Raw genomic sequence first — 15,611 nt, forward strand, 5'->3', positions numbered from 1 at the left:
ATTTGAATATTTAGCCTTCTATATTAAAACAACTAAAAACTATTTACAGTATGTTGCAAATGTTGCTAACTTGTATATTTATATTCTGAACATGTCCAACAATGAGTTTGTGCCGTTATTAAGTAAATATAACAAAATGGTGGTGATATTTTTTAAACATTTTTAATAGATATTGTTGTTGTTTTTATTATTTATCTCTTTTCCAGCTTCTCCCTTTATTATTCTGCGACATAATAATGATTTGGACAGATAACCTCAATAGCATCTTGTGAGAGTTTTTTTTAAATGCAGAAAATGTTGGCTGATTAATGAACTTTATAGCATATTCTTACCTTCATCTGGTCACATGTTTAAGGTTTTCTGCGAACACGCATGAAACACGCGTCAGCAGAGATTTCCTCGGGTCGTCTGATGTTCATCTGATGACAGAAGCTCAGGACAGAGAGCTGCGCTCACAAAACATTAGCACATTAACTATGTGTGTTTGAAACTGCGCCTCCTGCAGCTTTAACCCACGAGCCCTGTTGCCATGGAGATAAAGGGGAACCTCAGATGAAATTTGATCCAATATTGGCATTAAATGTGAATCGACCACGTTATGCAGCATATTAACACACACACACACACACACACACACACACACACACACACACACACAGTCTCATGTCGTGGGAAAGGACTGAAAAGAACAAAACCCTTAATTAACACTGTTATCTTAGTCTTTATTTTGTCACAATTGTATGTCAAATATATATATACGTCTATAGGACGTATATTATATGACATATATAATTTGATTTCTTTACATTAGAGAAACAACATAGAGATGACACACTATTTTGGTTTCTAAGTAGAAGCTCCTTTTTAAATAGTGGCATTTTTTTTTTCAATACACTATCAAGCTCCCACTCCAGTCACACTTTTGTTTTCCTTATTGAGTCACATTTATTCACAATGTGTGTTTGTTTGTCTCTTTTTTTTTTCTTCTTCATAATCTTATGTCTTTGTAAGGTTTTTTTTTTTTCCTCTCTTTCTCTCTCTGTCTCTGCAGTTCAGTGTGTTCGTGTTCCTTGGAAAATCCACTGCTCAAATTCCGTTATTGGTCCGAGTGGCCACACATACAGTCCGCACCGTCCTGAGCCACCAACAAAGGTATACAGTTACTGGAAACAGTGTTTCTGAAGCTTTACAGGGTTAATCCAATCAGCTCGTAGAAGGCTTGGCAGAAGCGTTGCCGCTTCCTCTGCAGCTAAGCCCTCTGGTGGCCAAGGAGTTGTTTGCGCCTCCGTACACGGGGGATGTCTGACCTTGGCACTGTCCCTGGGCTTCTCTTTGGCCGTCTGCCTTCAAACCTGTGGCCTCATTGCCTGTGTGCAGGACTCCGGCTGAATATTGAACACTCTTCCATTCTGACTCCTGCACAATCCCGTTCTCAGGAGTGTTTGTGCCACCGCGGTGGATCTCACTGTGAGATCCAGACTTTTCCCCGGAGCTGGAAAAGCTCCAGAAAGCCTGCGTGAACTCCACTGTGGAGCGGGGGGTTTGCTTCAACCCCAGGTGAGCAGCTGTGGCGGCGGTGGTGGTGGTGTCAGGAGGGCTAACACCACTGGGCATAACACTGGGTGGCATTGCAGCAGTCTCACAGGAGGGAGCAGGAGAATTGCTAACGGGCACCGTTGTCGTTCCAGCGAGCACTGGGTGCCACTTGAGGCGGCCCCGTTGGTTACACTCACTCGTGTCCACGTTCCCTGCTTCGAGGTCAATCGCCTGGAGGGAGGGGATGATGGGCACAGAGCGGGTGCGCAGGGAGGGAGGCGGGAAATTTGTTCCCTTATCCAGGCGGGTGCAGGGCACCTCGGTCCATCCTTTTCTGGCCGTGAAGTGAGAGAGCGTCGTCCTGCTGAGGAGGGCGCCGACCCTTCCACTGCCAGAATCACACCTTTAAAGAGAGGACAGAAACAGAAATGGCATCATAAGAACGACAGAGCGAGTGATTAATCCTGTGACCTTTCTGTCCGAGTGTGAATAATAAGACGACGCGGTGATAAAACTGCAATAAAGCCGCGCGTACTTTTCACCATTTCATTTAAATTCCACCAAAAATCCTCTTGCTGCAGCAAATTATTATTTATGTATTGTTCCCTCCAAATCTTTGTGTAATTATTTATAATCCTTGGCTTGAGCGGCTCATACTGTTGCTGCACTGAAAAAAAACCCTTATCAGAGATTTAAGGCTTAAGCAACACCGCTGCTGGATACTGACCCTGACCTCAGTCGATATATGTGTATATCTACAGTATATAGATCTATCTCTATCTCTCTCTCTCCCTATATATATACTGTATGTATATATATATATATATATCTATATACATATCTCTCTCTCTATATATACAGTATATAGATATATATACACATATATACCTATGTATATAATAGATATATACGTATATACGTGTGTGTGTGTATATATATATATATATATATATATATATACTGTACTCTTTTTCTGAATTAACATAATCACTTGGACTCTGTTTTTCCAAAAGTAATTACTTATTTTAAAATGATATACATTTATCCTCTCTTTTTAAAAAATATAATTCAATACTTTTAATACTTTTTTGATTAATACAAAAATTTTTCGGTTCTATTTTTCTCAGCTCGAGATTAATGACTCCTCCTTGTTCACTTGAATCCAGTTTCACTTTGTTCCAGGTTGTAAAAATGATCTTGTTAATACACAGAAACCCAGAGCCAACATTCTATCTATCTATCTATCTATCTATCTATCTATCTATCTATCTGTCTATCTATCTATCTATCGTTCTTCTGTATCCTTTCATTGCTTCATTGCTGTGTTCTAACTCTAAAGCGCCTCATGGTCGTAGGTGAGTTTGTGGGTGTGAGATTCTCACTGTGCATGTTTGCATGACAATGACTCCTGTGAAAAATCAAGCATATGACAAAACACATATTAGGAGGCACTGAAATGGAGAAAAAAAAAAACAACAACAGCTCAGCACTTATTACTTATTCATAGTCACAAACATTATTCCTAATCACACAGATGAGTTTAAATATGTGAGTTACCACTGTGACTAAAGACTCAGTTCACATTAGGAGTCACCACAGCACAGCCTTAGGAGACAGCCAGTGTAATTGTCAGCTCTCTGAGACTGTTTGTAGCATAACCAAGTTTCAAATAATTGAATTACTCTCCCACTCCTCCCTCTGTATTAGGACCAAGACAACCTGGAGGTAAATCCAGCCGATCAAAACACGTCTAAAAATAACTCTTGTGGCAAATTTGCAGTTTCACTTCCATCCTCGGGTAACGGGTAAATGTGTTGATGTGTTTGACATGGGATAATTAAAAAGACAAACACTCTGCAGGGATTTGTTGTCACAAAATGGAAGACACTGAAGAGCGATATTCTCCTGTCTGTGCGCCGTCCGCGCCGCTGCCCTCTCCCCACCACACCACGCTCAGTGCCTCCATCTTCCCTTCGCTGCACTCTCATCATCTCTGCACAATCTCCCTTCTTTCCTCACTTTGTGTCTCGCGTTCTTTCACTCTCCTTTCCACCTCCCATTTCTCATTTCCAGAGATGAGAGGGTGTAGCCATGGCAACAAGGCACGGGAGGTGGGGGCTGCTCGAGGAAGAGGAGGAAGAGGAGGAGGAGGAGGAGGAGGAGGAACAGTGGAGATGTAAGCTTGGTGTTGCGTGGGGCTGGTAAGTTGAGAAATAGGTTATTTCAACCTCCAGAAGGCCAGCAGAGGCTGTTTATTTTCGACTGAGGGATCTGCAGAGGAATCATCAATAGCTAATAAGAACTAAACAGTGACTGTACACATGCAACCTGATCGCTGTGAGGATCGGAAGATGAGAAGCGCTCTCATTTCAGCTCTTATCCTAATGATAAAGCCAGTCACACTACAATTAAATGCATGTAGTGTAAATATTTTGCCTTTGTTATTTAAAAGAAAAGGAATTCTCACCAGTTTGTTTGTTATTCTCTGTGTGTGTGTGTGTGTGAAGCCTCTTTGGTCCTGGAGGAATTCTCAAAAAGAACTGCTGAGCCACACGCAGCTTTGTTTAAAAATGTAAATTATGGAAATAGGTCACATAAAATGTTTGGCAGCACACAGCGTATCTCGCAAGTCACTGTACTGCTCAGTCAGGTTGGCATGCTAATAGGAACATTGCTCGGCACTATTAAGTGTGCGGAGTGCTCGGCGCTAATGACGAGTGCCTCTGATAACGGTGCCATCGCTCACTGTCGCGCACACTGACAACAAATTAGGCTGTTTCTGAGTCAGAAACGGGGGCGGGCTTAAAGACGCTGCATCTGTAAATAAAAGTGAAGATAATCAAATGTTTTCACAGCTGCTTGTTTGAGAGGAAATGGCAGTGGTGCTACTTCCCACTTCACTTGACTGAGTAAAACAAGCACCTCAATTAAAAAGAAACCGATTTCTTTTTTGTGACGTTTATGCAACGATCAGTGTCAATTTATTTACCCGTCAACACTTGAGAACGTGTTCCTTATATACACGGCAGTCACTGTGACAGTTTCACAGTAGGAAAATCATCAAATGAATAATGAGGGCTGCGTTCCATTTAGGTTAAAACATGTCAAAATGGCCGCGGAGCAAATGGCTCCTGTGCTGAAGAAAACAAGACCAAAACATTATAATTAAAACATATAAAAAGAAACACTTGAGCACCACTGCTCACTGCAGCTGAGCCTGTATGTCAGAACAATAACAAAAGCAATTTTGACAGCTAATGCTAATGGCGTGAATATTCTCGTCGGTCACCAATAATAAAAACACACAAAGCGGTGGTTTCACGTCCAGTTTTTTCTACATCAATTTTCCCCGCTGTTCCTTTTACACGTATTGTATAATATGTACAATCAGAAATGGGCTATATCGCTCACAACCGCCTGCTTCTAAACTTCAAATGCAAACTCCGCACAGGACTGAGACAGAAAAGGAAAGGGTCCCCTCTCTTGTAAATTTCAACAACGCTGTCAATCTAAAAAGTGGTTCCGCCTTTCCGGTTCTCCAATCATCCTGCGTCAGCCCAGCGTCCGTGCCCGCCCACTGCTCCAGTGACTCCCAGAGACGCTGTGTGATTGACAGCGAGCACAGGTTGTGTCGGCGACATCCATGAATTTACGGTTTAAGAAAACTGATATTGCCAATCAGATCACGTCCAGTGTTTTTTTTTGCATAAGCTCTGTTTATGCATCAAGTTACAGGTCAAAGGTTAGCTCCAGCTAACTCTTCCGAGGCTCATGGAACGCTCCACTGCATGACGAGTATTAACCCATGGTCTTATCTCTCTCCATGTCTGAATACCTTTTAGCCAAAGAGTTTTCTTTGGAAGAAAATACAGAGAGTTGCCTGTAGCTGGATGCTTTTAACAACTTTCTGCCTGCTGTGCTCACTCCATTCAGTATGTTTACATGGAGATAATTAAAAGATAATGCATTACTGTGTTAGTCCAACTACCAGCAGGCCTTTAAAATACATGCAATCATGCTAGTACAAAGATACAAGGGTAGCTTGACTTGACTGTACACGGAAATGTACTGACTTGTTGCCTTTGAATCGTGACGTAAACAATATCTGTTTCCTGACATCTCGTGAGGTTTAATGTTGCCACACGTATTAGAGTACCAGTAATGTACGCAGACACACACACACTCACACCGTCTCTCCCTCGCTCGACCACGAGTAGACGCAATACACAGACTGAAATGTGCCGCCAACCCTCTCTCTCGCTGGCTCAATATGAGTGGACACATACACACTCAACTGCGCCTCTCTCTCACTGGAGCACTTGGCTCCTGCATAAAAACCCCAAATCCGCTGACATTTTTGGTCATACCACCCAGCACTAGTCTGGGGGCATTGCTTGTTGGAAGACACGTTGGTTTTTATTCGCTTCCTTCCAACAATCTGGAGCCTGAAAAAAAACCTGGGGATCTAATGGTTTATGTATCCGACCCAGTATACACGTGTACCACAAGAAAAGAATGCATCCATTTCAATTGCAAACTAATGTATCTGAGCTCTTCTCTAGTTTTATTGTTTGAGAGAGTTTGTGCCTTTATTAACATCTGTAAATTCAGCTTTTATAGGTTACATACTGTATATATATATGTATATTTATATATGTATATATATATACACATATATGTACACATATATAGCTATACACCTCAAAAAAATATTTTCATTTAATTTAGACATTCTCTTCTTCTCCATTCTCTATTATCTTAAATATTTCTCACATCTATTTCTATGTCATCTCTGTCTTATCTTAATTGCGGCAATGTTTCACATTTCATGTAATACCGCCGTCTCGTTGGAAAGGAAATCCGTGGTATTTGCAAGGGACGTATCTTTGAGAAACAATGGGAAGCTTTGTCTCTACATGAGAAATCATGTCATTCCTCCAAGACAGCGGGGTGGAAAAAGAAAAAATCTTGTCTTTGATAACAAAGAGGATTCCTCATCAGGCTACCTTTCTTAACCCATGCCAGACAGGATCATCCCACTAAAGTAAGTTATTTTAAACCCTCTGATAGCCAACTGGCAATGCTTTTACAGCCCGCTGAAACGGCGCCAGTAGCTGTGCCTCACTTACACGAGCCGCGAAACTAGGCCAACTTGCTGTCCTTACTCGACACCAGGATGAGCACGAGGAGAATTCAGGATGTGTCAAAGCCTGAAACTAATCCTTTGCAATTTGAGCACTTGTTCTAGAGTGCTGCAGCCACTCAGTGTGTGGTGCCACATTCAGCTTGTTAATCAAATTGTAAAATTAAAAATGTTCCTTTGATATAAAAGGACCATGAAACTCCCACAGAACGCCAGAGCAACAGCTTAAATAAAACCATGGCAATTTAAATAAATGTAAAACCCATGTAGCATTTGGTAGTAAGTGTTGGCAGAGTGGGTGCTTTTTTTTTAACGGAGCAGATAAAACATATTTCATTCACAGAAGGAGAAATTCAGACTGGCAAAATGTAAAAAGACCACTGCAACAAGGCTGTGTGCCAGTAATTTAGCCGTATAATGATGGGGCAAGATGGCGCTAGTGTGCGCAGCGAGCTGTCTGTCATTTCCAGCTGTTTTATCACTTCCTTTCGCTCTGTTTCTCTACATGTTGCCTCCTCTTGGTCTTCTTTGGAGACAGGACCACAAACTCCCTCTTTACCTGGTGGATGTTCCAGTTTACCTTCACTGCATTCTCTATGCTAATCCCCGCAAGAAACGTCCCCAAAGAAGGAGTAAATGTGGAGGTGTTCTGGTGAGAGCCAGGGCTTACCTGGCTTCCTGTGATAGTACAGATCCTAAAAAAGGGGAAGTATTGTTTCCCTGTTGGTCGGCACACACTGGAGCTGAGAAGACGGTGGATCTGAGCTGTTGTCCGAGGCGGTGTGGACCACAGAAACCTTCACCTGTTGATACTCGCTCAATGCTAGGTTGCCAGCGAACAAAACTTTCCTGCTCAACGACTTCTTCACCTCTCGTAAACTGGATTTTATGTTTCTGACAGAAACCTGGCTCCGTGCTGGTGAGTTCACCCCATTTGCTGAACTTCTTCCTCCCGAGTGCGACTTTCTCAGCTCCCCTCGGACCACTGGTAACCCTAACCCTAAACCTTTTCACTGTTGGCAGATCTCACCTGATGTCTTCTCCAGCTTTGTACTGCAGCTTTTTGAGATAAACTCTACTCTGACTGTAGTATGCAGTGGTTTACAAAGCTTAAAAGTGATTTTATTCTGGATTTGGATTACTTCTTGGCCTTGAAATATGATCGCTTTTTAATTGTCGTTGATTTTAACATTCACGTCAAAGACTTTACTCATTTTGAAGACTCTTTTAACATCACACAGTCACACTGTAGGACACACCACACACTAGACCTTGTGGTTTATCTGTATGTTTAAGGGAAATATGTAATACTTGTATCTGGAACCTTGGCAAGCGTTCAGCGACTGTTTAATCCCTGCTTTTAAGGACTCTCCTCTCTTCTCCCTGGATGAGAGCTGTGTTTCTAGTGCTGAGGAGCTTAATAATCTTTTTAACTGGACTTGCACGGAGATATTGAACCATGCTGCTCCACTTAAATCAAAATGCACTAAGTCACTTTCCAGCCCTGGCTAAATGAGACTACCCATGCTCTCAGACGTGTCTGCAGACAAAGCTGAGAGAAGGTGGAAGACGGATAAACTCTGTGTTTGCTTGTTGCTGGTCGTCTTATCAGAGACAAAAACACAGTTTTTCTCTAATTTAGTCTCCACTCCAGGCCACAGGTCCTTTTTTAAATTCTTTTAACCCTCTTGTTAATAACTCTTGTGATGTGGCTTGTGTCATGAAAGTTTTTATGAAAAAAATCACCGCTCTCAGAGTTTTAGACCCTCATACTCTGACAATGTGCTCGGCTGTCTTTGACCAGTTTCAGCCTTACTACCAGAGGTGGTCAAATATGTACGGCCTGCAACACTGTCCTCTAGACACCTTCTCTTCTCGCTTTTTCAAAGAGGTTTCTTATAGATTTCTTATTCTCTTGATAAATACATCTCTCAGCTTTAAACATGCCATGGTGCAGCCTCTCATGCACTCAGAGAACTCGAGACCCATCTATTCTCTCCAACTTCAGGACAATCTCAGGCCAAACTACCGATCCTGTCAAAGGTCCTGGAGAGAATAGCTTTAAATCAACTACAGCCCTGTTTAGATAGTTTTAACACCTGTGGAAACTTTCAGTTGTTATATGATCTTCTAATAACTGATGCTGGAAACCCTGATGTGCTAGTGCTTTTAGACCTGACTGCTGCCTTTGACACTGTCGACCCCAAGATTTTGTGTGTGGGGATCAAGAGTAATGCTCTTAAGTGCTTTCAGTAGTACCTGACAGATCGCAGTTATTCTGTTGAATATTGTTCCGCTCTAGCACCACTCTCCTGTGGGGTTACTCAAGGCTCTATTTTGGGCCCCATGCTCTTTGCACTGTACCTGCTGCCCTTGGACTCTATCTTTGAAAAACACAATATCTCCTTCCATTGTTTTGCAGATGATATAAGACTGAAATTATTGTTAATAGATGACCTGACCATGTGGAAAACTGTGTCCACGCTCTTTTCCCTCTAAGTGTGTTTGTCCATTCTTCTGCCAAGAATCTTGGCGCAATCTTCGACAGCTCATTAAAACTGGAAACACAGATCAATTCAGTTGTAAAAACAGTTTTCCTTTTATTTGTCTCTTAGCCAAGAGACAAATAAAAGCTAAGAGAGAAAATCCTACCTCCCCTACAGTGACTTTGAGAGAGTTATTCATGTTTTGATTTTGTCAAGGTTGTATTATTGTAATTCTTTATATGTGGGTATAGACAAGTCATACGTTTGTCGGCTACAATTAGTGCAAAATGCACTTCATCCCCTGATACTTGATGGAAAGACAACTTCTAAAACATGCAACACCTGATAAGAGAAGCAAAGAGCTCATGATGCAGTTTAACACTTCTTGATGCTTCTCTAAGTGGATAAGAAGCACCTCGTCTGATACCTCCACCAAAATATGTGCAAGTCGTCCCTTAAGTTACAGCATTTTCAGATTTAAAATATAGACCACCATTCAGGTACACCTGGTGTGTGCATGCTGGTGTAAACAGAAAGTTGATTCTCTCCTCTGCGATTGTTTATTTAGCTTCAGAAAGTAGTAATTAAGAATTCTCGTTTTACTCCACTTTCATGTCTGTCCATTATTCTTTAAACAAAGCTATTGTTCTTAACTGTATCACCATTTTCAAACGTCTTTGTTCCCACCCGTCCAGACTAAAACACAGTTTTCCACTTGAGTTTTCACGTGGAAAATGGGGCAAAAGGTTGTGAGGCGTATCTGGGGCAGAAGATACACATTTTTTGTCAAAAACGGAGGAGCATGGCTGTAGCCTAATTTACTGCCAAAACCAATTATGCTTAGGAAGTGGACAATATAATTTCCTACGCCATGGGCGGGCGTAATTTTGTAGCAGCAGAAAATATCATCAGCTAATATCAGCTGGTCTGTCAGTTCACTGTAGCTTCTGTCCAAACTGTTTATGTATGACATAGATATGGAAATAGATGAAGATGATGCAGGCTTATGGTTTCAATTTGAACTCACATGGAGAGAGAGAGACAGACAGAGAGAGAGAGAAAGAGAGAGAGAGAGAGAGAGAGAGAGAGAGAGAGAACCATATCTTGGACTTCCCTGGCACCATGTTGAGCGGCTGGCATTTGAAGTGTGTTTTCCAAATTAATTGTGACAGTCCCAGTTTGAAGGCGGGCACAGCAGATCTCATTTATTTCCCCTGGATCAAATTTCATAAGCTCGTTCACAGATTTGATCTGAGGGCATTTTCACTCATAAACTCATTTCTCACCAAAATTATCCCTCTGCAGCTCCAAATTAGCCTCTGTAAACGTGGGCTGTGCATCACTTGACCTCAGCGTGGAGGCAGGCAAAGGAAAACTTCCCCTGGAACAAACATGACAGCTCTAACAAAATCAGAGAACGGGATTCACCTTCTCAGGGACTGCACGTCTGTGGACTCATCCTCCTGCAGGTGTTTGTAGACATGGCCGGCCACTTTGTGTTTCCCTCTGGAAATGGGTGGGGTCCGGAAATAATTTGCCTCCCTCCGCTGCTGGGCAGGACTGAGTGAAACTGAGCTACTCCTGCAACCATAGGGGAAAACGAAAAAAGCCGATAAATATCACAGATTTAACGCATAATTACACTCACTGCATGGATTCAAGCAGCATTCGCTAATTAGTTTGTTCTGTGAAATGTATTTCATCTTCTCTGTTCATTCATGTAAACTGGATTGACCTTTGTGTTTGACATTTGAGTTCTGGGGGGAGAGAAAAACCATTTCACACACATTCAGTTACATCTTTGTATACGTTTGGTCACGAAGCATCAGACCTTTTTATCAAATGCATGAGAATCAGATTAGTTCTTTACCAGTGCGACAATTTACACAAAACATTTCAAAGTTACACAATACTCAACAAATCATCCACATCCAACATGAAAACAGAGAAACCGAGCTCCATTTGAAGTGTGGTCGTGTGAAGTCGTGACGTGTTTTTGCTCTGACCTGACAACCCGGCAACCAGCGTGAGACGCGAGCGCTCGCTCTCTGTGAAACGCTGGCTGTGGTTTGCCACGGGAAAACTGCGGGTCGCCATAGCAACCGTGGTGGGGAATTCCATCCGCTTTCGATTGTGCGAGGTAGATCGTGCGCGGATCAAAGGCAATGGCCCGAGTACGCCGTGTTCACACGACATTTTCTGCCGCGAACGCACAATTTTTCCAATCAGTAAAGTCTGTGCAGTGATTCTTGTGCACTTCTTCCACACAATCACTTTTTTTCACTCCAATCTCAACATGCTCTCATTGATTTTTGAGCATGACTGTTACAGTTTGTTCCAGAGTCTATCAGCTCTACATTACTCTTGTTTGGTATGCTTCTGTCTGTGTTATTGTCAGTGTTTAGACTGTAGCCAGGGTCTGGATCCTCCCAAGTGTGCAGGCGACTGAGGAGATGACTCCGTCTGTTGCTCACTCAGGAGGAGATGCTGTGTGAAATGACACGATCGAGCCCACACAACTCACGTTGTCCCCTTCTTTTTCTCTTAATAGGATGTGGCAGGCTGTTCACTGAGAGGTTAAACGCCGCCCTCCAAAGTCCTGAATCACAGTTCTTCTGCCTCTCGCAGTCTGACTGCTGATTTAAGCCTTGATCAACCAAAACATCCCAAACAAATCAGCTATAATTAAACATATCTGATTGTAAAATAAATATTTCTTTTTTTTATTGTACAGTCTTGTGACAAACATTTGTGGGTCTTTCTTCAGTTACCTTCATAAGTAATTGTAGCTATTGGCCAGGAGCAGATGTCATGAGGTGGTACACAACCAGTCAGTTCTAATTTGTGCTCATACATACAATACAAATGCTTCAAAATGACATCTAATTATATCAGAATTATATCTTATTTTTGTATTGTTGTCAATGAAGGTTGTCAGTCATCCAGGTCATAGTCTTCTTCAGTAGTTGGATGAAGGCGTCTCATGTGTCTTCTTTTTCTTCTTCTTCTTCTGCTGATCATTTCTGGTAGGCTGTACACTCAGAGGTGTAATGCTGCCCTCAACAGTTTAAAGCGCTTTCCCACATCCCTCATCTCCTCAGTCTCATCCTCTTCTCGTCTTTCTTCACAGCAGTTCAAAGGTCAACAGCTTTCTCATCCTCTCAGTCTTTTTATTACAGTTCTTCAGTCTCATCCCCAATATTTTATCGTGGTCCTCATTCCTTAATCCTCCTGGATTCTTCCTCTTCCACAAAGCTCCTCTCATCTCTTCAGTCCCCCCATCCTGTCACACGGCGCCACTTCCCACACAGAGAGTGATTAGTTTTATGTCAAAGATGACAGCAAACAGTTTGGGGTGCGGCTGAAAACACCAAGAACTGCTCAGGCATTTTGATAATTTAAAACAATCTTATTCTCACCCGTCCATTTTTTTTAAAAATAATACTAATAAAAAATAAAAATCACCATAAGTTATGCACCTTTAAAGGTCCAGTGTGTTGCAGTTAGGTTGGTTTATGTCCACAATTTGAATAGCTAGCTGTAAATATGTTGGTGTAAGTGTAAAAATAGGTGTTTGTGGCCTTAGAATAAGCCTTGGCCTTGTTTACCAGAGGCTGTCGTGTTTCCACAGCAGCATAAACGGACAAACCAGCCGTTTCGCATTTTAAAGTGGAAGTTTACTCCACACATTAAGAAAAACGACACGCTTTCTTGTATGTGAGAACCAAGGCTGAGGAGTCAGCACACTGGACCTTTCATTCGCTGCCCCTTAAATAACTCAAGTCCATTTGAGTTTGCAGAACTCAGCCACGGCACCAGAATAATAAATCCTAATTCCGGCACAGAGAGGCTGAGTGAATCTTGTCCTGACTCTGTGTAGGGTGAGTCATGGATTTAGAGACAGTGTAGAAGCACGAAGCACCTGCACTGTGATCCAGGAACACTCCACTCTGGTGAGGTCACAGGACCTGAGAGTCGAGTGAAGATATCGTCGTGACAATAGTTACAACTTTCTGGAAAACAATCTAATCCCCAAGATCATTAAATCCTAATGCACTTTCAACTAAACTCCCTGCTCTGCTGATATCCTTGTAGGTGACGTCGTTACCTCCCAGTAACAACGTCCAGTCAGAGTCTTCTCTACTCAGGACCTGAGTAGTAAGTGAATCTGCCTCGATGATTGGAATAATGCAGTTTTTCCCTCATCAGATAATAACAGTTCTCTGTTTAATTTCCTTTAAATATCTTTTCTTTGGGCTTCGTTCGTGGCAGCGAAACATCCCCTCCAGTTGCTGTCCATGAGACATTTGTCCCCGTCAGCTGATGTCTGACGTGTGACACAGCTGTTGTGTTGTCCTCAAAGTGCCTCATAGGATGGACATTAATGCTGGGGGAGTGTGAAGATGGACTGAGAGCTGCTGACAGTGCGGTGTAGTTCAGTAGAGCTTGGATGTGATTCTCTCAATGTGAGAGCCGCTGCAGTTCAGTGTCTTTCCCCTTCAGCTCAGCGATCTCCTGCTGCAGCTTCTCCCGAATCTCTTTGACTTCGACTCGCTTCAGTTTCCTGCCGGGATCTGATCTGCTGCTTCACATCACTGCCTGGCTCAGTGGCAATCCTCTCACTATCCACCACTGCTTTAATAGCAGAGTGATCCACGGCCTCCGCCTGCTGTTGAAGCACCCTCACATCTTCTTCCCTCTCCCCGAGTCTCCGCCGGATTTCTTGTCGAGTCAACGCGAGCTCTCGCTGCCTCTCTGTCCTTTCTTCCGGCGGCTGAGACTGTGGCGTTCATGCAAAGGGCAGATGTGACACATACACTGCTGGTCGGTGCGGCAGAACATGGTCTTCACCTCAACTTTGGCGAAAGCAGATGGTCTCCTGAGGCTTCGTCCAAGGGTCCACCAGCTTGTGGTTCTTAAATGACGCTGGAGGTGTGTGTCACAGTAAGAGGCCAGACAAAACAACCAGAACTTGTGAGCCTTCAGTTTAATCCCAGTGCAGAAATCACCAGGCACATCTTCAGGTCCAGCACAGCATTGATCAGCAGGTGCTAGTCCAGTCTTCTTCACTAAAATCCATACTATTGAAGCATTGCCTGCGCCTTTAAGTTTGACCCTTCAGATTAAGAGAAATGCAACGATTCAAAGGATAACGTATTATTACACCTCTCAGTGGACATTCATTCATTTTCTACCGCTTTTTCCTCAACGTGAGGGTCGAGGGCGGACGGACCAAAGAAAAAGAAGTCAACAAAGTCAGTGATTTGTGATGTGCTCTTCCTCCATTCTCGTCACGCCACCTTCTGCCAGACTAGCATTAATGGGTTCCAGGGTTTCAGCTCTGAAACGCTCTCTTTCCTACAATTCACCCATGACACTGACATCCTCCTCAAATTCAAATCCCACCACAAAAAAACCCCGCAAAAAACTTATCTTCACATATTCACACTTGCATATTCACTATCGCCACTCCATAATTGTTTGGACACCTAATAAATAAAATCTATTGTTATTATTATTATTATTTCTTTGGATTTCCCCAAGCCGCACAAATGGTCGACCAGCAGCTAAGTCTTTGTGGACTTTGGTGAGGAATTGGAGCAATTGCTTTGATACACGACTTAATAAACATTATTTCCTTATGGGGCAGAAAAAATAAGAAGCTGTTGAGTTATATTGAGTTTTTTGACTGTAAGTCTGCATGGCTAGAAATGCAACTAAGGTACTTTAGTTTCTCTCTTCTCAACTTTGAAGTGCGCCAGCTATGTGCGTGATTGTATGTTACAGCACATTGTACATTTCATTTGATTTGATTTATCAGGACAGTGTACACTTATTTCATTGTGCAGCATAAAACAGCAGAGATGCTTGTACCAGACTGTAGCTTAGTAGCTAATTTCCATCTGTAGTCCTAAGGGGGAGGGGTCAAAGTGCAAGATATATGTAGTGCAAGTTAATACACCGTTCAAATACATTATCTAGACATCAAACCTGCAGCATACATACAGCATACGTACTGATATGATCTAAAAAAGCTAAACAGATAAGATAAGGTGCAACCTTCATCGTGCATAGAGTACAAGTCAATCACGTATCAATAATCCCAATAAATCACTTAAATCACAGATGCTCTGGTTATCTAAAAACCATGTTTTTGCTTCTCTTGCAAATGCATGCATATTTCATAAACCCTCATCAAAATGAAATGTATATATCGACACAGTGCTGCGGTTGATGGTATAAGGAGCAGTCTGGTGAAAGTGTGTTTTTTTTTTCTCCTCCCTGTTTTGAAATAGTTTTGAGGGCAGAGGGCGGTCGATTTCAAAGCAGAGCCCCTGCAGGTCTGCAGCAATAAAGCAATTACATCAATTGTGAATCAAACTTGGACTGCATTGTAGTGCAAGCTGCTGTGTGGGTCTATCACACAAGAACAAACTACCGGTGCA

At 42.4% G+C, this 15,611-nt stretch overlaps 1 protein-coding gene across 1 annotated transcript in view; it reads right to left on the reverse strand.

Moving 5' to 3' along the window:
- Positions 1-701: 701 nt before the first annotated feature.
- Positions 702-15,611, reverse strand: part of nrg3b (neuregulin 3b) — a 251,334-nt gene continuing 236,424 nt past the window's right edge. Inside the window, exons 8-9 of the mRNA XM_044014049.1 lie at positions 10,594-10,746; positions 702-1,939 (exon numbers count right to left, since the gene is read on the reverse strand). Of these exons, the coding sequence (XP_043869984.1) occupies positions 1,204-1,939; positions 10,594-10,746 (889 nt within the window). The 3' untranslated portion in view covers positions 702-1,203. The remainder of the gene's footprint in view (positions 1,940-10,593; positions 10,747-15,611) is intronic.

Source organism: Solea senegalensis, linkage group LG18, assembly GCF_019176455.1.
Source record: "Solea senegalensis isolate Sse05_10M linkage group LG18, IFAPA_SoseM_1, whole genome shotgun sequence".
Classification (NCBI taxonomy): Eukaryota; Metazoa; Chordata; class Actinopteri; order Pleuronectiformes; family Soleidae; genus Solea; species Solea senegalensis.